At 39.4% G+C, this 20,640-nt stretch overlaps 1 protein-coding gene across 3 annotated transcripts in view; it reads left to right on the top strand.

Annotated features, from left to right (window-relative positions):
- Positions 1–20,640, top strand: part of LOC149083024 (myelin regulatory factor-like) — a 112,657-nt gene that overhangs the window by 74,854 nt on the left and 17,163 nt on the right. For all 3 annotated transcript variants that reach the window (XM_089236122.1, XM_089236123.1, XM_089236121.1), the window contains exons 3-16: positions 875–1,126; positions 3,182–3,246; positions 5,435–5,670; positions 7,918–8,117; positions 9,599–9,732; positions 9,850–10,039; positions 10,163–10,367; positions 11,369–11,445; positions 12,088–12,304; positions 13,947–14,027; positions 14,155–14,274; positions 14,381–14,602; positions 15,849–16,003; positions 19,747–19,887. In XM_089236122.1, coding sequence (XP_089092248.1) covers positions 875–1,126; positions 3,182–3,246; positions 5,435–5,670; positions 7,918–8,117; positions 9,599–9,732; positions 9,850–10,039; positions 10,163–10,367; positions 11,369–11,445; positions 12,088–12,304; positions 13,947–14,027; positions 14,155–14,274; positions 14,381–14,602; positions 15,849–16,003; positions 19,747–19,887 — 2,295 coding nt within the window. The remainder of the gene's footprint in view (positions 1–874; positions 1,127–3,181; positions 3,247–5,434; positions 5,671–7,917; positions 8,118–9,598; positions 9,733–9,849; positions 10,040–10,162; positions 10,368–11,368; positions 11,446–12,087; positions 12,305–13,946; positions 14,028–14,154; positions 14,275–14,380; positions 14,603–15,848; positions 16,004–19,746; positions 19,888–20,640) is intronic.

The following is a 20,640-nucleotide window of genomic DNA, read 5'->3' as shown; positions in this document are numbered from 1 at the left end:
ACGTGTTGGGTTGTCACGAGGATGATTTCATTCTGAAGAAGGGTGCTCGTGACTGATATTTCTTGTACCTATAAAGTAATTTTCGTTTATATAATTAAATTTGCAAAAAGCAGTCTTGTGTTCAAACCGATTAGTTGCTGAGCATTAGCGGAGGGATAGTTGTGGATTGCTCACAAAAGGATTACTTGGGCTCTAAGCTCAGGGTAGTCTTAACAGTACCATAGGCTCAAAACAAATGTGACGTTCTAAGGGAACCCGTCTAGTTGGCAGTATCTGTCTAACACTTTACATTCTTAGTATCAAAAATCCTAGTGCCAAATCTCATTATCACTAGCCTCCTCCCCCAATGCACTTCAAACAATACATTTAGGGCAGGGACGCCCACCGAGGGGTTCCACTTTGCCAGCAAAAGGTGTTCCGGTAGAAAAGTATCAATATGCACATTGTGCATTGCACAATGCGATAAAATCCTGCTAGGTTGACCACATTCCCTTAATAAAAATACGGGAAGGCGGGATACATAGGGATTTTGGCCTGAGATTGTCGAATGCAAGTAAAGTTGCCAATTACAGCCACAAAAATTTCAAAGGCAAGTCAATTACAGCCAGAAAATTCGTGGAAGGCAAATAAGGTTGCCTATTATAGACAATAGAATTGTCAAAGGCAAGTGGCCAACTATTACTAAAACTGTTGGAACTGTATCGCGGATCACTCAAGTAAATTCGTCGTTTAGTTCATTTTTTACAAAATTAGGCTCGACGTTACGGTCCACATCTGGCCCGCGGGTCACGGGTTGAGCATATTATGTTATATATAGACGATTAACATGACAACAATAAATTAATCGAACGTGTCTGTATTTATGTGTACGTAGATACTTTCAAGAAGCTCTGGTTAGTAGTGATCTGAAATTGTCGTCCGAGTCCGTCAAGGAACAACTGTACGTCGTTGGTTCGAATCGTGGCCAAACTATAGCAACGACGACCGATGCGCCTTCAGCGTTGACTTCACAGTTGAGGACGGAATCTCAGTTGCCTCATGGAATCAGTTCGGGCGCGTCACTTGGAAGGTCTGTGTCTTTCCGACACAGAGGAGGAACTATTTCTTCGTCGAACTTCACCAAGCCGTAAGTAAATCACATTTGCTATCGCTGTATTTTAATTGCTAGAATTGCGCTTTTTTTTTTTTTTTCCTGCCGTTAGTGATCGATGCCATTACTTTTCCATCCATTTTTGACTGACATTACATTTACGCAATGATTTGTTTAAAAAGTTTTTCTCAATTAATTTGTTAAAATTTAAAAAAAAATCTAATGAGAGTATCTAACGTGACGTTTGTGTATGAGGAATGCCCGTTTATGCGTTTAAGAAATGCTGCTATCTGTCTTCCGAGTTCGGAAGCAAAGAACTTGGTAGGTCATTTTAACTGTTGCATTATACATGGTAGTTAATTGGGCTTAAAAAAATCGTGGCTTAAAAGTTTCGTAACCAATGGGCTAGATCAGTGGTATTGAGAAGACACCAACGAATGAGGCAAATACACAAAAAATAATAAAAATACTAATGCAGCGTCTTGATTGGACATTTGCGGAATAGTGTTATTCTGTAAATGTCCAATCAGGACGCTGCATTAGTATCTCACGCAGGCTCACAGCTTCATTCTGACCACGACGTTTGAAGTGAACAGACGTACTTCTTCCGCTGAGCAACCGAGCGTTAAGATTTGGTATTCAACCCAAGTGGGAACTCGGTCAGCGAGACTAGTGGTTAAATTTTTCCTCTGAAGACGGCACCCATTGGTGTCGAAATGCATTAGGACTTATTATTTTTTGTGTATTTGCCTTATTCGTTGGTGTCTTCTCAATATTCTTGGGCAAAGTTGATCAACTCTTCTAGATCAGTGGTTCTCAACCGGGGGGTCATATGACCCCCCAGTGGTACTGAGATACTTCAAGGGGGCCACGGAAGAAAATGGAGAAAGGGGCCATGACAGGTGGTTTGGAGGGCTGCAGAGAGCTAAGAAGAAAAATTAAGGTGTGAAGAAATAAAGCTTTTATATTAGTGACTATACACTTATAGAATTCAACGAAACCACCCGTAAATCCAGGGCCGTCTTAGGGCTTGGATCCACCCGGGCCTCACCGCCTACATTTTGTCACAAGTTCCCTAGGATGGGGTTATTCGCAGGCCCCCGGTTAGAATTTTCACAGACTCGACTCCCTCCTCTATGTTAAAGTGTGAAAACAAAAAATTATGAAAACCATATCAGGCCCCGGGCTGCAGCTTTGTCAGTCCCACTCTTGTGAGGGGTCATGCCCGGGGGCCTCATGTCCATAAGTGACCCCACCTTATGATATTTTGTATAGTACAATTAATTTTGAAAATAAGTAGGAAATATGTAGGCTGTTTATTTCTAGGTAAGTACGAAACTACCATAGCATAACTTTGCCTAGGGGGCATGATGTTGAGACGGTCCTGAATAGAACTCGGACTAGCGGGGAGATGAATAAATTATAGGCCAGTGGTCTAGAGGACAATTTTCTTTGATAAATTTTCGTTCAGTATAAATTCACTAGAAAAACCATTTCAATACGTATAAAGGATCTTGCTTCTAGGTGAGAGTTGAAGACTCTGGGTAAGACGGGGAGCCACAAGAAAAAAATATGGTTCAAAAGGGGCCACGGGCAAAAAAGGGTTAAGAAACACTGGGCTAGATCATAGTTTCCCAACCTTTTTTGACCCGTCGCCCCGTTCTTCAGAAATGTTTTTCTCCCATCGCCCCCCAACGCAATCTCACCCATAGGATCCTATGTTACACCCGTAGCTTCTACCGCCTGCCTCACTTTCCATCACCCCCTAGAGGGCGTACACGCCCACGTTGGGAATCACTGGGCAAGATCAATGGAGGCAAAGCCCATCAACATTCCAATGTCAATTTAAAAAAATTTATCACAAAGAAGTGCTTGAATGTTTAGATCAGTATTCCGCAAAGTGAGCAACGTTGCTCCTTGGAGTAAGGGTTAGAATCTCCAAATATTACATGGTATCTTATGAGATGGCTTAATCCCGAGGGGTGGGATTGGGAGCTGTGGTTATCATGAGCCCCGAATGATAATTGCTATTGATTCGTAATCATCTTATTACACAAAGAATTTACTAATCTTTCCTTTTGTCTTTTTCAGTCATCATTTGCCTGACAGTCCACCGGATTCGGGATCGGAGCCACCATTTTCACCACCTCACGAAGGTAATGCTAATCATATTTAATACGAAATAATAAGGTTAAAATGAACAGCTTCAAAATTATATAAATAGGAATTTACAGGAACACATGAGAATATTAGAGATCCTTTTATTTTAAACTATCTACACACAACCAACACCAGCTTTTGTCTAATAAAGCTGGTGTTGACATAGCCGTCTAAACGCATGGAAAAAAATATGGTGCCTCATGAAAATGAACTCTAGTTAAAATTTTGAAAGTAAACATATGAATTGGTAGGCAGGTAATTTTTTATCCAGGTCTATTTACCGGCCTCGGAAAAATAATTTTACCCGGGAACCCATGAGCCTCTTAAAACGGTCTCGGGTGTTGACACAACCCAGTCGAGTTCCTAGGTTTCCCTATCCATTTGCGATTTGGTCATCTCATTTCTGTGTCTGATACATGTAGATGTAAAAGATATGCTCCTAGAATGTCCAGACGGTTCATCAGTCTGATGCTAAGAAATTGCACAGAAAGAACGCGTAATATGAAAACGTGGGCTCTTTTTTTTTTTTTTTTTTCAATGCATTTTCTACTTTTCTGAATCTTTCACTTTAAATGAATCACGTTCAAAGAATTTCAGGAAAATAAGTGTAGATACATCTGGAAAAAGATTCCGAGAGGGACATGAGTTAATCGGACTCGAGAGTGATGAGTCAATCAATCATTGACGCTAAAATTCAGCTTACGACACTGCTGTTTTTTGTTAGCGCATGCTTCCATATCAACGGAAATGTTTGTTAGCCGAGGCAGAAAAAACACGAAAAAAATGTTCGTTAGCAGAAAAACTCGAAAGCCGAGGCAGGCGTTCGGTAGTCGAGGTATCGCTGTATTTGTACGATCTCTGACAGAAGAAAAAAAAAACCGACACATTAAAAAAAATCCCCGACGTATAAAACGAAATTCATCCAGTAACATTCATCGACGTATAAGTAATTAAAGCTCTTGAATTTCCTTTTTCTCTTTTTTTCCCTCAACTATCTGCATATTTCTTTTACGACTTGGTCATCTTAGCATTTGAAAAATAGCAAAAATCAAGAATTTGAACTATCGATATCTCATCAAATTTTCGCTCATATATCAAGGAATAAATTTCTTTCGACTGATAAAGTCGAAAATAATAGAGAAAGGTGCACATGTTACTAATTAACATATCCATCGTATAATTTTTTTTTATACATTCTCTCCAGTTATTATTTTACACGTTATGACACTATAAGATGAATTTCGCGTCTTCCCTTGATAAATATTTTATAATTCTTAGAACCAAATTTATTTCTTTAGTTTATCTCTTTCAGATGTTGTTCGTGAAACACTCCTTACGATATTCTCCTCAAAAAAAATATACAGTAGAACTTGGTAATTCGAGAAAAAAAAAACTTGGTTAATTCGAATTTTGGATAATTTAAACATTTACGAATTCTTCTTGAGTTTTCTATTTAGTTTAATGTTGAAATTTCTTGTTTAATTCGTACTTTTTGGATAATTCGAAGTTAGAGGGAAAAAATTGACTTTGAAATGAGCAAATATTTATTTTGGAAAAATTCTGCAAGAAGCCTGGATATATGCTCTTCTCGATCAAATTATTAAATAAATTTTCAATGACTAATAAAAGTTTTAAAATTCTGTTTTTCTCCAATCTTTTATGTGATAATTTAATGTCCATTCTACCATTGTTCAACTTGAGTATATCGGAACTCTGCACACCACTTAATTCCGACTATGTTTTTTCACCCTATAAATGTAGTCAAACCTATATGTAGTCCTTTTGCTGATCCTGGATAGATTAATCCATATTATTGAATAATTCAATATTTTGGATAATTCCAACTTTTCTCCGGTGATTTTGGACTTCGAATCAACCAAGTTCGACTGTATTTCCCTCCATTGTAACTTCCACTGTGGAGGAATTTAGCTGCAGGTTTCGCAGCCTTTTCGAAAGTTTTCGAAGATTCGGAAGCTCACATCGCAAAATTACGCCTTATAGAAAATAGAAACAGCTCTTGTTTAAAATTTTCCAACTGATATGACAGCGCTTTTTTGCTCTTGAATATTCGCAAGGATCGTTGATGCATTTAATCAATACACGTTTTACATCCCATTGCTTTTTTATTCATTAAATATAAATTTAATTATTACAACGTGCGTATGGTTTATTTTAATATTGCAGATCCGAAATTGAATTGTGCATCAAGAACATCGATAGATGTACTTCAGCAGAGTTCCCAGAACGGCATCGAGGTACCGCCGTCTGGTAAGCGCTACGCTCACCAGCAAGCGCTCCACCACAACAACAAACACGCCACTGCTCACGATGCTGGTGGTCTCAATTCATCGACTACTACAAATACGTCGCCTCTTCATTTACAGCATCATCTCCACCATCACCTCCATCATCATAATACGGTGAGTAACCACGAAACGAATCACTGATCACCTACCTACGGAGCTGATTTCTGATTTTGATCGGAATGTTTCGGAAAATTATTACCATCTTTCACCGAAGTTTCATCATCTCTTACAGATGTGTGGGGGGGGGGGGTTGATTAATTGATATGATTGTCGTGTCATCGGTTTTCCATGCTCCGTCACCGTTCAGACAAAAAAATTCAGAGTCATGAAAACAAAAACTACCTCTTTTTTGATTACGTTTGATCGATCAATGCTGACAGTTTTCACGTTGGTCTTTGAATGACTATCTATCACTTCAGTATATGGATTGAATCTCGGATTTGACCCATCCAGTGGCGTACCCGAAACAAAAATTCATTGCTCATTCCATCTCGTTGATTTTGATGGTAAAATGACAGCACTTAACTGAGAACTAATAACACTCAAACCATTATCATCTTGTAATCTTTTAAGCCCTGTTTGCATGGGAAGTAGAAAAAGCAGGTTTAAAATCCGCTTCAAGAGAGAGAATTTTCACAAATGTCTGCTCTCCATTTCTTTCCTAAGGGTATTAGACATAGAGCGTCAGTATTTCAGATTCTGGAAACCCGCGTCGTCTCCGATACTTCACACGCTAGAATATATACTCACGCAAAACTGTGAAGAGCAAACACACTCTTTCGATACAACTCACTTACCCCTGAAAGGGAAGAAACAATAGTAAATTCACCCTTGGGGCGATAGACCGGAGTGTTGCTTGGTTTAGGAGAATTTTTTCTTAATCAGGGGTCCACGGATCCCTAGGGAATCCTTGCAGAATTTCCATATTGTCCATGAACTTGAATGAGAAAACAATTAATATCAGGTAAGAGACTTTCTCAATATTATGCCGAGGCGAACTACGGAAAGAAAAGCTAGTTATCTCCTCTGGCAATCGAACCCAGATCCTTTTGCAATCCGTGCAAGTGCACCAACCAATACGCCACAGTGACATATCTTACCTTTCCTTACGACACACGTAGTGCATAGGTGGAGATAGACTTGAAAGTCTGGGGAGGGCACGGTCATTATTGCTGGGGGGCACGATGATGATGATGTCAATTCATATTACTCATATACGTTAGATCAGATCAGTCAACTCCACCTCTGACGCCTCCAAGATACTCCCCTCCCGTATCTCCGCCCATGACGTAGTAGCTCTTTAAAACGCACATTAATTTACTATATCTACATTATTATTAGGTAAAGGGATCTGTGGCCTCCATCATATTGGCAAGGGGAACTCCTGGCCATCTTATTGGCATCTGTGGAACACATACGGTTAATAACCCCTGGTTTAAAGCGAGGCACATATGTTCCAGATAACCATAAGTGCTTTTTTTTTTTTTTTGTCTGGGTTGACAATACCTTGACGTTTTCATAGTAATTTCACTTAATTCATTTTTTTGTTAGAAACCGATTTGCATTTATTATTACTTTTTTTTATAAAGATAGCGTGGTCTTCACGTATTCCCAAGGGATCAGCATGATCCTTCCAGGGAATTTGTTTGTATTAGGTTAGTAGACATTCATGCCCGAACCGGGATTCGTTTATTTGACTCGATGTCTCGGTTTTTGTCTCTGGATAAAATATTTCCAGCTTACACATACGTCGAATATGAAAGTCTTCTCTTTCAACTCATTCGTTTTGTGCATTTCTATTTGCATAATATGATTCTAACTTTCTAACTTAGATGAAAATGAAAACTATCGAATACATTGGTGCCATTATTAGTAATGTTATGATAAGTTGAATTTGTTTAATTTAAAAGTTTTTAATTTTTTTAAATGGATATTATAGCTTGAAAGTGAGCAAAATTCACTGTTATATAACTTTTAATAAAGATGTCTCACTATAAAACCTTGCCGCAGCTTTAGACTCTCTCTCTCTCTCTTAAGTGTGATTTCCGACGCTGCAAATTTTCTTCAAATTCCGACTTTCTCGCCATTATTTTTGACGGTTGGCAACCTTACTGAGCAGACCAGAAAGCAAAGGCTAAGCAATAAAAATTATTAATTCATTTTCAATTAATTCATTTGATAAAGGACCGTTTTTCTTCTCCAATCGGCAGATGTGATTCTTGGCAAGTTTGCACACCTCATTTAAAGTTGTAACCAGTTAATTTAAATGTGTTTTAAAATAAATATGTGATTGAACGCCGCGTAACTTTTGATTTGAGACATCCCTTTGATTATGTTATTTTATTGGTTGATTATTTGCAGTCTTTATCGAACGTCGCTCTGCAATCATCACATTCGACGTCTTTACCGCTTCTCACGATCTCTTCAATCAATCCCCAGGGAGCACCGCTATTGAATCACCTGAGTCAGACTGTGCTGCCGTCGGTCATAGCCAACAACCTGCAGAATGCTCATGCGATGATGACGCCGCCCAGTGGACACCTCGAGCCCCTTTATTCTAAGTATTACTCTGCTTGGCTATCTATTTGTCTCAATTCATGCTTAATAACCCCTTCACGTACAAGGTTTTCGCAAGAAATCAAGATTACCTCTATTTAACAAATCGGCGATAAATATGGTAACCTTGTCCTAACCTAACCGCACGTTGGAAAAAGAAAGAAGGGGAAGGAAAACTATACAAAAAGAAAAAGTATAATAGATAATGTAGAGATGAGAGAGTTTTCCCACCCTCGTCCCCTTTCCACCCTCAACGTAGGTGAACAACTACTTCTCTTTCACTCTTACATGTATATAGGAAAAAGATACAATGTAAAGAAAGAAAGGGAAGAAAAATCAACTTTCATAGATAATAGACAATCGTGATAATAGGGTTGCTATAAATCTTCACAATGATGAAGAGAGCGGAAGGAAAACACAGAGAACTTGTTTGAATTTATTCCACTGGTGTTCGAACTTAATATCGCGCCCGTGATCGTAACGAGGTTAACCCACATTTAACTTCGAACTGTGGAAGTGAACTGCGGGTAATGCAAGCACGTAACTTAACATTTGGGTAGAACCCAGAATAGAATTCATTATGTGAATTCACCTCAACCCACAATGGAGGTGAGACTCGGCTGCAAAAGCTGGCCATTACCGTTGATTACTTGGCTATAAAATGAGAGTTCTCGACGTAACTACGAACCCTGGTATCTACAAGGTATTGAAGCGAACGCTTGGAAACAGCCACCGCGGTCAGACATAAAAATGAAGAAGATAAAAGATAGAGACAACTGAATACAATGAAGACGTGGGATTTTGGAGGAAAAATTCTACTTTCAGCTGAGGGAAAATCAAACCACCGTACCTCCACATTCCGAATGACAGCGCTAGACCACTACACTTCAAAACCACTGAGGTTTTCCTTATTTGGATCATATATACGCTGAACGTAAAAGTGAAATGAAGGCTTTGATGTTCCCTGCAATAAAAAGTATTACATTTTGCTATACTGCTACGATTTTTTCCGATTGAATTGGTGTATGTTTTTTTTTCTTTTGTCGAGGGGGGGAATGAATATTGGCGAGAATTCTCCAAGGGTTCTATAGCAAAACCCATCTTCAACCTCTTACTCATGAACATAGTAATGATCGGTGCTTAGGAGCGCCAAATTCGTCCGATACTCAAAATATACTAAACATTCTTCCTTAAGGATTAACATTCCACTAATGCCAATTTGATATAGGCGTTTAAGGACATACGGTAGGCAACCTCAACCTGTGTTGCTTGCAAGCGTTACGGTCGCAGTGCTCAATAGTGCAAGCAGAGAATGCTCGATGCTTGTCCGCAATTTCGTTTTCGCGAGAGAAATTAATGAAACATGAATTGAGTACCCTATCAAAGCATTTACCCATTCGTGCCTGAAACTTTTTTTCCCGCAAAGTCGAATTAATTCATATATTTGCTGTATTTATGTTATAAATATTATGCATTATATTTCTAGCGGCGAAGAAATGCTGTACGAAAACGTTTCAAGCCCTACAGTAGGTTCGAGTTTCAAAAAGAGAAAAGTTTCCGAGTCTCCGAAGGCCTCTCGGAACGGGATGAACGAAGCCGTGCACATCAAGACAGAGCCAGGTAAAAACACTCCATTTCATCACTCACTAATTTTCACCTACAAGTGTTACCAGTGGTAGATGATATACGTGTACCATCGCAAAGCGCGTCACATCAATAAATTTGTTTATTTTATAGCCACCACGCCAGTAGCAGTTGAACAGGGAGGTTCCATACTGGCGGCGTCCAGCGACGACGATTACAACATAGACGTGACCCTCAACGACCGTGGGTCACCGTTCGCCGATGCAACATATCAGTGCATACGGTTTCAGCCATTCCAACAGAGCACGTGGGCCCAACTTCTGGACAGGGACATGAGCGACATGTAAGTTGGATAAAAAAAACCACCGCAATACGTATAGCAGTCAATTCATTTCAAATGGCGTTGAACGAGCTCGTCGGTGTTGTTATTTGTTGTTCTAATGTGGGAATTATTCTTTCCGGGCAGAACACCACCTCACTTTCGAGTTGATGCGGACAAAGGTTTCAATTACAGCAACGCCGACGAATCTTTCGTTTGTCAGAAGAAGAATCACTTTCAAGTGACGGTGCACGTCCAAAACTCTTCGGCGACGTCAAAGCCGTGCTACATCCGCACTCCCGAAGGAACGATGGCCATCGACAAATTCGCTCTTCACTTCCACGGGGTCAAAGTAATATAGAACTTTCTTTTACTTATTCTCATTCTCTATCTTTTTTGATCAAGCTGTCTATTTTCTGACTCACTGACCGACATAAAAAATTATGCAATCGAAACAATTCAAGCACAGCATTGCACCCCTACCCTAACATATTTATGATGTCAGAATCAAGCATGTTTCATGTTCTAGCAGTTCTGCCATCTGTCTTTCATATCTTGAAGTGAAAATGACAAATTCCCGAATTTTCATATTAGTACGTGAGTACCGCGTTGAAAGTCTGCTTTCAGAAGATCGTGCAGGTTTGATTCAGAGTGTGCTGCTATCTCCCAAATAGGAAGAGAGAAGCTACTATTGCTAAATCGAACATGCAGCGCATAAATATTCCTTTGAGGAATTTCTAAAGAACGGAATTTGCTATGCAATGTATACCAAACACGTTGTTTGTGTCTGAGGAATGAAGGCTATGCGTTCAAGAAGTGCTGCCATCTGCCGAATATTCGAAGTATTATTTTCTTGGACATATTATGTGCGAATTATCCTCTGACGTCTCGGGACAAGATATTGATCCGAGTCCTTTGAGACAGAGCCGTCTTAAGAGTATCATGGGCCCGGGTCAATTGATTTTTCTGAGGCCCTACCAAACAGTCTCGAAAATTTCCACCAGATCTCATTTTTGTGAGGCCCCTGGGCCGTGCCCGGGTGGGCCCATGCGATAAGACGGCACTGCTTTGAGAAAACCAGGATTCGCAAACCAGCTCATTAGACTCGAGAGCCTTGGGACTCTCGATGTAACCAACTAATATAGGGACATCCGACTCCGCACATTTTGAATCACGCGGATGCTTTTACATTGGGCAAAGCAACACCATCGTACCGACTGACGGAGTGGATCATATATAACTACAGTGTTACCGGTTCGTAAATAGTAGACGTAAATGCATTTTCAATGTGAATCAGTGCTAAAATTTCATTTGCGCGCGTTTCATCTTCAAAATGGAATTTTTCTTCTGTAGATGGAGTCTGTGACGCAGATGATCAAAGTGGAACAGTCTCAGTCGGACAGGAGCAAGAAACCATTTAAGCCAGTTCCGTGAGTACAATACATGTATATATGCTCTCTGTATCTCGCTCACTAAAATAGAATTTTTGATGATCCTCTCTCTCAAATGGTTTAAACACCACATTTAAGAATTAGCATAAACTCATTAGCATTTGAACCCATTTCAGAGTTGCTAGATGAGTGCCTTTAGTCTTATTATTGAATAAAACGGTGCTCAGGAATTGAAAATGGTTGAAGAGCTCCGGTATTGTTATTGAGAAAGATGTTGAGAAAGCAACGCCTGTATCTACCGTTGCAATGCAACACCTGAAGGTGCGGGGGCTATCGCTGAGTTAATGGAGGCTACTATGTCTCTAGTGTCAGCGCATCACGCTCCTGTGCGTGTTATAAAGAAAGAAATCGTTAAAGCTCTGGGGGTACAGGTGTTAGTACGCTTGCCACAATCGTGAGAGGACCAAGATTCAATTCCCCTGCGGAAACTCTTACTTCCAAAGTTCATCTCAGCATTTAATATCCTGAAAATCTTTTTCCTTGAAACAGTATTATCTTTATTTCGATTCGCTCGCAAATCTGCCCATAGAAACATCACAGAATATAGTACGTATGCTGGAAACTTTTATGTTTGCCAAATCGAGTTCATTACAGAGAAAGTACTTTTTTTGGTGATTTCAGCGCGGAACTTCTACCGGACCAGGTGACGAAGACGACCGTCGGCCGGCTCCACTTCAGCGAGACAACGTCTAACAACATGCGTAAAAAGGGCAAACCGAACCCGGACCAGAGGTTCTTCTTCCTGGTCGTGAGCCTGTGCGCTCACGTCTCCTCCGGCGACAACGAAGACACTACCTACCCCGTTGTTGCACATTCCTCCGAGAAGATCATCGTTCGAGTAAGTGTTTCATAACATAATAAATAAGCAGGGTGAGCAGAATTTGGTCTGTTAGGAAGCATGTATTCTGCAGCTGTAACCATTGGACGGATCAGTGTTAAAAATTCGCACAATTTGAAAGAAACTCTTTGAAAGATTCTGCAGTAACGAGTTACAAAATCATTATTATAGAGGGCACTTTATACTAGTCGGGTGTTGGTTGGCGTGGCGTCTTTTTAGTCGTGACGCCTTTAGCGTGGGACCTTATCTTTTCGAATAGTCCCACAGACCTGTTAAAAGTTATGATTGTTTCAAGTTCTTAGTGGTGCTCCATATTTTGTGTCTTCCATATTTTGAAGGAAAAATGGTCGATGCGTGAATTTTTTCGTCTTGCGTAAGTATCGTGTTGAAGATCTGTCTGTTCTCTGTGGACTTTTGTAAAATATGAGAACTGTTACAAAATAGTGTGAGCTAGCTCTGACTTTCGACGTCACTGTCGTTACACTCTCTATTACAGAGGTTCTCAACCGGAGGTCCTCGGAAAGGTTTCCGGGATCCGTGAGCATGGAATGATCTAAAAATTAAGTTATTGTTTTTACATTATTTTAAGCTACATATTATTCTGTAAAGGGGTTCGTAGCTTTTACCCATACAGCGGCATTCCCGAGAGAAAGAGAGAGAGAGAGAGAGAGAGGAGAGAAAGAAAGAGAATCTCGTCTTAAGAAGACGAATTTTCACAATCCCGAGCTAAGCTAGCTCTGTACAGAGAGCTTTGCCTGATAACATATCATCCCGTTTCCTGTCGATCAATTGCCAGTGGGTGAAGTCAGCTTTTGTTCCAAGTCTGATAACACAAAGGGAAAATATCAATAATAATTTGGAATTTTTTTGGGGGATAAATTGTAATTTGTAAATTTTGGAATTTCGAAATTTGTAATTTTTTTGGTTTATTTGCTTTTTTTGTTTTTCAATATTGACATGTCACATTGAATAACTTTTTGTAATCGCCAACATGATCCATGCGATCCCTGGTGTTTCGAACACTTGATGATGTGTAATTATGTCATAAACAAAAAAAAAATTCAACCATAATATCCTTTCCCTTCGATGTATTATACGATTATGCGTGCCACATAAATAACAGAAAAAAATTATAGTTTTTTTATCTTCCCTTGTTTATTATTAATATTACTATTTTGTGTTCGGGGGGGGGGAAGCATTCATCCGTTCACGCAATCGGAAAAAAAAATATTTTTCTTGAAAAATAGGTGGCAATTTCTAGAAGATTTAGTGATTCCCATTTTGGCAGTTATAATGAATAATCAGGAAATTTTTAAAAACCCGTTAAAAGGGTTAATCTTACCAGACCGGCGAAGGGGATCCCTAGCCTTCGTGTTAGAGGCACAAAGGGTCCGTGGGCAAAATATGGTAATTTAATCCATAGGGCTGCTTGGAAGGACGTTATGTCCCTTGGGGCCCAATATGACTATTGTGTTCATGTGTTGTTCTTTATAGGTGGTTTCTGTTCTGTCTTTTATATTTTTTCGTGTTTGTTTTTGTTTACTGTGCACCTGAAAATATCCTAATTCAGCAATTTTATATTACAGCTATACCTATTTGTTTATGAATGTCAGCTTTTATATAATCGTTTCTTTCTCTCGAGGCATCTAACCCAGGACAGTTTGAAAACGACATGGAATTATCCTGGCAGAAAGGCACAACACCCGAATCCATATTCCACGGGGTAAGTAGTCATCAATCAAGTTCTCGAGAGAGAATCAATTCGATCTGCCATTTACTATAGAAAAATTCTCATTCCTGTGAATATTTTCGAGAGACCCTGTATTTTCCCCTCCCCTTATCTCTGACAGGGTCGCGTAGGGATCAACACGGATCGGCCGGAAGAATCCCTCGTCGTCCACGGGAACATCAAAGTCACGGGTCACATCGTTCAGCCTTCCGATGCGAGGGCGAAAGTGGACATCCAAGAAGTAAGTGACACGCTGATCTGATACGTTAGAAAAAATACTGCATTCAAAAAGTTAGTGGTGGATGGCAACATGGAATTCATGTGATGCCTCTGTCTGTTACTTGCAGCTGGATACAAAAGAGCAGTTGAAGAACGTTGCGAACCTCAGGATAGTCCGCTACAGGTATCTTCCGGAATTCGCGAAGCAAGTCGGTCTGGACCAAGGGACGACTGACACTGGTGTCATAGCTCAGGAAGTGCGGACGGTGCTCCCGGAAGCCGTCATGGAAGCCGGTGACGTACTCCTCCAGGATGAGAAGCTCGTCGAAAACTTGCTCGTCGTCAACAAGGTAACGTCGTCAATATAAAAAAATATGGCGACATTATATATACGTACATGCACGCACCGATGTACGGAATTCCCCCAACGTCAGGGGGTCAAAGCCAGAGATAATTTTTACCATATGAAAAACACAGATTTTGTACATATATTTGCAAAAAAAAGCGGGCAGAGCTGAGTTCGGACGTTGTATTGGAAGGAATGGTCTTTGTACGTCGTTATAATGGATGAATAGAGAAAAATTTGGGACGTATCGTTAAAATTGGGACTGTCGTTGTAATGAAGGGGGGGGGGGGGTCTTCAATATTTCTCGAGTCGCGAGCACTGCATTCGCCCATCATCAAACGTAGAGCACCCCCCTGACAGCAAATACAAATACAAATACAAATACAACGCCACAACAGGCAAAATGCCCAACGAGGTGGCTGATAAAAAGATGCCCATAAAAATATGGTTGTCATATGTCATATGTTTGACACTGTTGCCTGAAATCTGCGCAATTGTAAGTTTTGAATGCTTTTTTACAGGGTGTTTAATGGAAGCGTTGATCAAGTGTGCGCGAAATCGGAGAGGAGCACCGAGCACTCTTGGTGCTTGCGAGCAACAGGTTGAACATATTAATGGAATTACTATGCTGTTATGTAATCATTTCCAGGAGCGGCTCTTGGGTCGTGTGTATATTTCTCCCCCCCCCCCACCTCACGTACAGGCTTTTGGCAACAAATTTAGACAATCCCTATTTGCAGTACCAGTGATAATTCTAAAAGCAAAAAAGGTTTCCTTGTTCACGCATGTTAGAAAAAGTAAGAAGCAGAATATAAAAAGAAAAAGAAGTAGAAAAGAGGAAAAAAGTAGGGAAGAGGAAAAAAGAAGTAGGAAAGAGGAAAAAAAGAAGTAGAAAGGAAAAAAAAGTACTGTATGGATAAATATAGAGATTATAGATAGTACTCTTTCTCCCTCTCCCTCCTCAACGAGTTTTTTCTCTCTCTCTTATATGCAGTATATGTAGAGTAGCAAGATGCATTATATGCGGAAGATGAACAAACAGGAGTATAGAGAGAACGAGGAGGAAAAAATTAACTTCCATTCATAGGGTTTATAGGGTTGCAATGAAAGTTCGCGATGATGAGAAAAAAGGTATAAAAAAAACAGTGAGAGCTGGAATGAATTTCTTCCACTTGCATTTTGACGAGATATCTCGTCCGTGATCGTCAAAGGGTTAAATAAAGGGTTGAACACTTCGTTCGTATTTTCAGGAAAGAATCTTCATGGAAAACGTTGGCGCGGTAAAGGAACTCTGCAAAGTCACAGACAACCTTGAAAACAGGATCGACGAATTGGAGAAGATCAATAAGAAGCTGACGAGCATCAAACGCAAGGACAGCCTCAAATCTACGTCTACCGTCGCAAGGTAATTGTTGTGATAATAATAATGTTTAAATTGCTTGTTTACATCCGTGATAACGCGTCTTTTTACTGCATCGGTATCGATCTACTTAGTAGTTTTGTTTTTGTTTATACGTGACGTAATCAGTCAAATTTACGAATATAATTTCTAAAAAACATCGATGGTTGCCAATTAACTGGTACGTTATTAGTTTGTTTTTCCTGTTCATCCGATCCTTTCCAGAGATTTTCAATCGCTCAGTTCTTTTCCTTCCTTACGCATGCTTCGGTTATGTGTATATTCGTGATCAGATCGTTCGATCGATCGAAATGATGATTGATTGGAAGTATTGACCGATCGGGAATTCCAAACTCGTGTTCAATCGACCTAGCGGGTCATCTACGAGTATCGACAACGAGACACACAATTCTTTCTTGAACAATTTTCTGAAATTTGTACGAGTGGTTTTGAGCGCTTGACGCAAAGCGCATGTGCAGCACGTGCTATGTGACTACTAGTACTTAACCATACCCATGCATTGTACATATTCCTCTACGAATTTTCTTACTAATTGGTACATCAAGGAGCGAGGAGCGTGTTGTGTGTGTGTGTGTGTGTGTATAGTTGCGATAAAAAATCCGGTTATATTATGCAATAAATATTATTGTGCATAAGCGCAGAGCATTTGGTAAGGCTCCTTTCACACGGAGCGGATGCGGACGCGGGTCCGCATACCCTTTCAAACGAGCACTGAAGATTCGTGCATAAAAACTGTTTTTTTCGCAATTTTTGTAATTATTTTTCTCCTTCACCCCTGATTCAGTGCCCATAGGCAGCCTAGAGGCATTCTTTGGTGATTTAATCTAGAGCCACATAGAATATGGGAATAAAGATGTCTTCATTCCGATCCTCACAAGTAGTCGATGGGAGAAAATGTCTTCAAATATTTTCAAAATATTTTGAAAAAAAAAAATCCGTCTTTTCGGAAAAATATGGAAGAAAAATTCAAAAAACATCCAATGTTCGAAAAATCAAATCCAAAAACATCCAAAACATTTGATATTCCAAAAAAAAGAAAAAAAAATTCAGGAGATGGGAATTCACGGGTGGAGACGTTCAAAATGTCTGTGCTTAGAAATATTCACATAACAATTCTGTCTTAGGCCGGGATTACACTATAAAAGTTCGTTTATAAAACTTGAAAAATTCAACCAATAGGCGGATCAGTTAAGTTCTCTCGAATGTAACAGATGTGTTTATTGGTTACATTTTTCAAGTTTTATAAAATAACTTTCATAAACCTTTTAGAGTGAAATCCCATCCTTAGATTAGTCTCACTTCTGAAACATAAAATTTCATTTTTTCAGTTTATAGACTGAATATCGAGTAAAATAAACTTGTAGGTATCGGGGGAACCACCAAAAATATTCAAGTGCTTAGGGCCCTTCAAACGACTTAATCCGGCCCTGAGTGAACGTCGTACGGGGATAACGTTGTTTAATAAAAGTATTTTTTTTAAAGTTTAAAAAAATTAACAGTTAAAAAATTTAAAAAAATAACAAATATTTAAAATAATATTTCAGATATTTATATTTTTAAATAATTTTAAAAATTTAAAAAGAAAAGAATTAAATTTTTAAATTAAATTTAAAAGTTATTAAAGTATGTAGTCAATTAAATATTCGTAATGAACAGAACGGCTTATAATTTTGGTCCCGTCAGTTTCCCTTGTTGGCAGGTTTTATTATATTAAATTGACAAAAGGCCGTTAAAGTTGCTATATCTCAATCTCAGAAGGAAACGGAGGGATAGACGTATGTGGGTACATTATATTAATGAGCAGGGACCATCATATGAGTTTTTAAGGGTATTTATGGCAAATAATTAAAAAAATTCCGTGAAAAATCACCTTCAAAAAGTAGCCAAAGATGCGGATGAATTCGCTCCGCATCCGCATCGTGTGAATAGCTCTGAATAAACCTATTGTCAAAACTTCTATGTGCGGATGCGGAGCCCGCACTTAGGTTTTGACACATGCGGACGTCGTCCGGACCCGCATGAACATTCCCTAGGTGCGGAGATTTTTCGGCTCGTCTGAAAGGCGCAGTATATTCCAATTGTTAAAACTTCTTCCGGACCCGTGTCCGCATCCGCATCCGCTCCGTGTGAAAGGCCTCTTTAGTTTCCCCAAATTTATCACTTTTAGATGGGCAGAGATACGGGGGGCATGGGTTGCGCCCCCCCCCCCATCGTCACAGGTGGAACCTGTTGTTCTAATGTGTATGTGTATATATGAATTGACGTCATCATCTCATCATCATCATCATCATCATGCCCCCATCCCCAAACTTTCACGTGTATTTCCACCTATGTACTTTACTGGGTATTATGCATAGTACCCAAGCATCGGTGATAAATTTAACAAGTACTAAAAAAGAGTTATATCATTTTTACCGGCGATTATGCATAACACTCAAACGTCGCGTCGTTGGTAAACATGATACATCGTACTATTTGATATACCATACATGATAATAAATTTTACGATCGTACCCCGATGTAGGTGCAATACTACATCGGGGTACGATCGTAAAATTTATTATCATTATATTGGGTTATGACTATATTCATCACACACATACTAGACTCATTTGGAATTTTTTGATATTTATCAAATTTACCAAAGGCACTTGGTTACTATGTATAATCACCGGTAAAAAAGTGATAAATTTATCAAATTTCCCGAGACGATTGGTAAACATGCATAATAATCCGTTAATAGGTATAATAACCTATTTATCACATTTACGCATGCATACGCAACCTTAACGTACTTTTGTCGTCAGAATTATGTTTGTTTCTTGTTGTTGCCATCTGTCGAGATGTATATATAACATCACGTGATTCCCTTCACTGCAGAAAAATTCAAAGATATCTCGCGTCCTTTAAACCCCCCATTTCGGTAATGCCGAGCGCAGCTAGCTCTGTACGGCAGTTTTTGCCTAATGCGAGCCAGTTTCCATTTAAAAAAGGTCTTTCCGCAGAGAGCAGGCAGAGCTTCAGCATCATGCTTAAATGAAAAATTCAGGCATTTACCATCCTCAAAATAAGGGACACAAATGGCAACATCAGCAAGAACTCGAAACAAAAAACCTAACTGTAACAATATAAATACGTTGGGGGGGGATACATATAACATACATTCACACAACACATTTCTACATGTGCCGATTCATTAAATATTCCGCAGAGGAATGCGTACTAGGTGCATGTACGGTTGAGAACAAGAAAAAGTCTTTGCCTCTAATAACATGTTTTCCATATATAACCACCCCACACCCTTCCCAACCTTTCAGACCAACTGCCAGTGGGCGGAGAAAGTTTTTGTTGAAAGTTTGATAACAGAAGAGAGCGCTTTTTCCTGTTTTTTCGAAATAGTATAGGAATATGCGTGCTGTATAAACAATAGAAAAAAGATAAAATATTTGTCTTCCTTGTTTTTTATTATTATTTTCAATCTCGGGGGGGAGCAAAAGCAATATCATCGCACAAAATCAGAAATAAAATATTTTTCTTAAAAATGGGTGTGGTAATTTCTAGAATGTTTATTGATTTCCATTGTGGCAGTTATATATGATGAGGATCAAGGAAGCACCGTTGAAAAATTAGGGGGGGGGCACATCTTGATGCAATATGCAATATAAAAATTGAGTTGCCAAATATTTCCAAGATTAGCTAATAATATTCGTACGAACGTGTCTTTTCAGCCGAGTTGGTACGCCCAAGACAAGGAAAAGATCGCACTACTCGGCGTCGAGAAAATGCAATTTGTCTTATCAAGTAAATTCTTGCTCTAGTCGTTTCGTTCAGTCGACGATCGTGGCTCTCGTCCTCATCATGGCTTTCTGGTAAGCAAACGCCTTTTCTCGTTCATAAAAGCTATCGAGTGACATCGCATAACATTGGGGATGCCACATTAAAACATACACTGCTGCTAAGAGACAAGATTTTTTTTTCCCCCGACCACCAATATTCAATCATATCTAGACGGAATTCCTAATACTTAAATCATCGATATTGTTCTGTGAAGTAGGAGGAGGACTGGAACTCCCCCCGTTGCTGCCTGTAAAAGAATCGTGGTTTCAACCCCCCGCCCCCCTTCCCAGTACAGTAGTTCTTCGCAATTCGACGTAAGAATTTTTTGGTTTATCCCGGATGATCTAAATTTAAGGGCTTGCAGCATGAACGGGTGGCTTCATTTCTCTTTCATGCTACCAAGAAGACACCACCCCTTCCCCCCCACTTTTTAGCCCCGATGTTACGATTATTACTCTATCTATTAAGAGACTTGGGAACAAACTGCTGAGTTACCTTTGTCTAGCAACGAACAAGGAAATACTGTATATATATATATATATATTTATTTTTTTTACAAGAAGTACTTAACTTAAAAGTGTCAAAATGAAGCTACCTGCTTCTTGTGTGTGTGTGTGCCGCAAGCCTTTCAAATGTCGGATAGACACATATGGATAACATGCCCCACAGTTCAACACACGTCGTACACAGAATAGTATTGAATTGCTGGACACCACTGTACCTGTGGAATATCAATTACAGTGAAACCTGTACGAAGGGACTGAAATGATATTCCGTTTTTGACA

Source organism: Pholcus phalangioides, unplaced genomic scaffold, assembly GCF_987345545.1.
Source record: "Pholcus phalangioides strain wild (caught in Gottingen) unplaced genomic scaffold, Ppha-v1.0 ptg000009l_1, whole genome shotgun sequence".
NCBI lineage: Eukaryota > Metazoa > Arthropoda > Arachnida > Araneae > Pholcidae > Pholcus > Pholcus phalangioides.
Note: the sequence above shows the minus strand (reverse complement) of the source record. Positions and strands in the feature narration are given on the sequence as shown.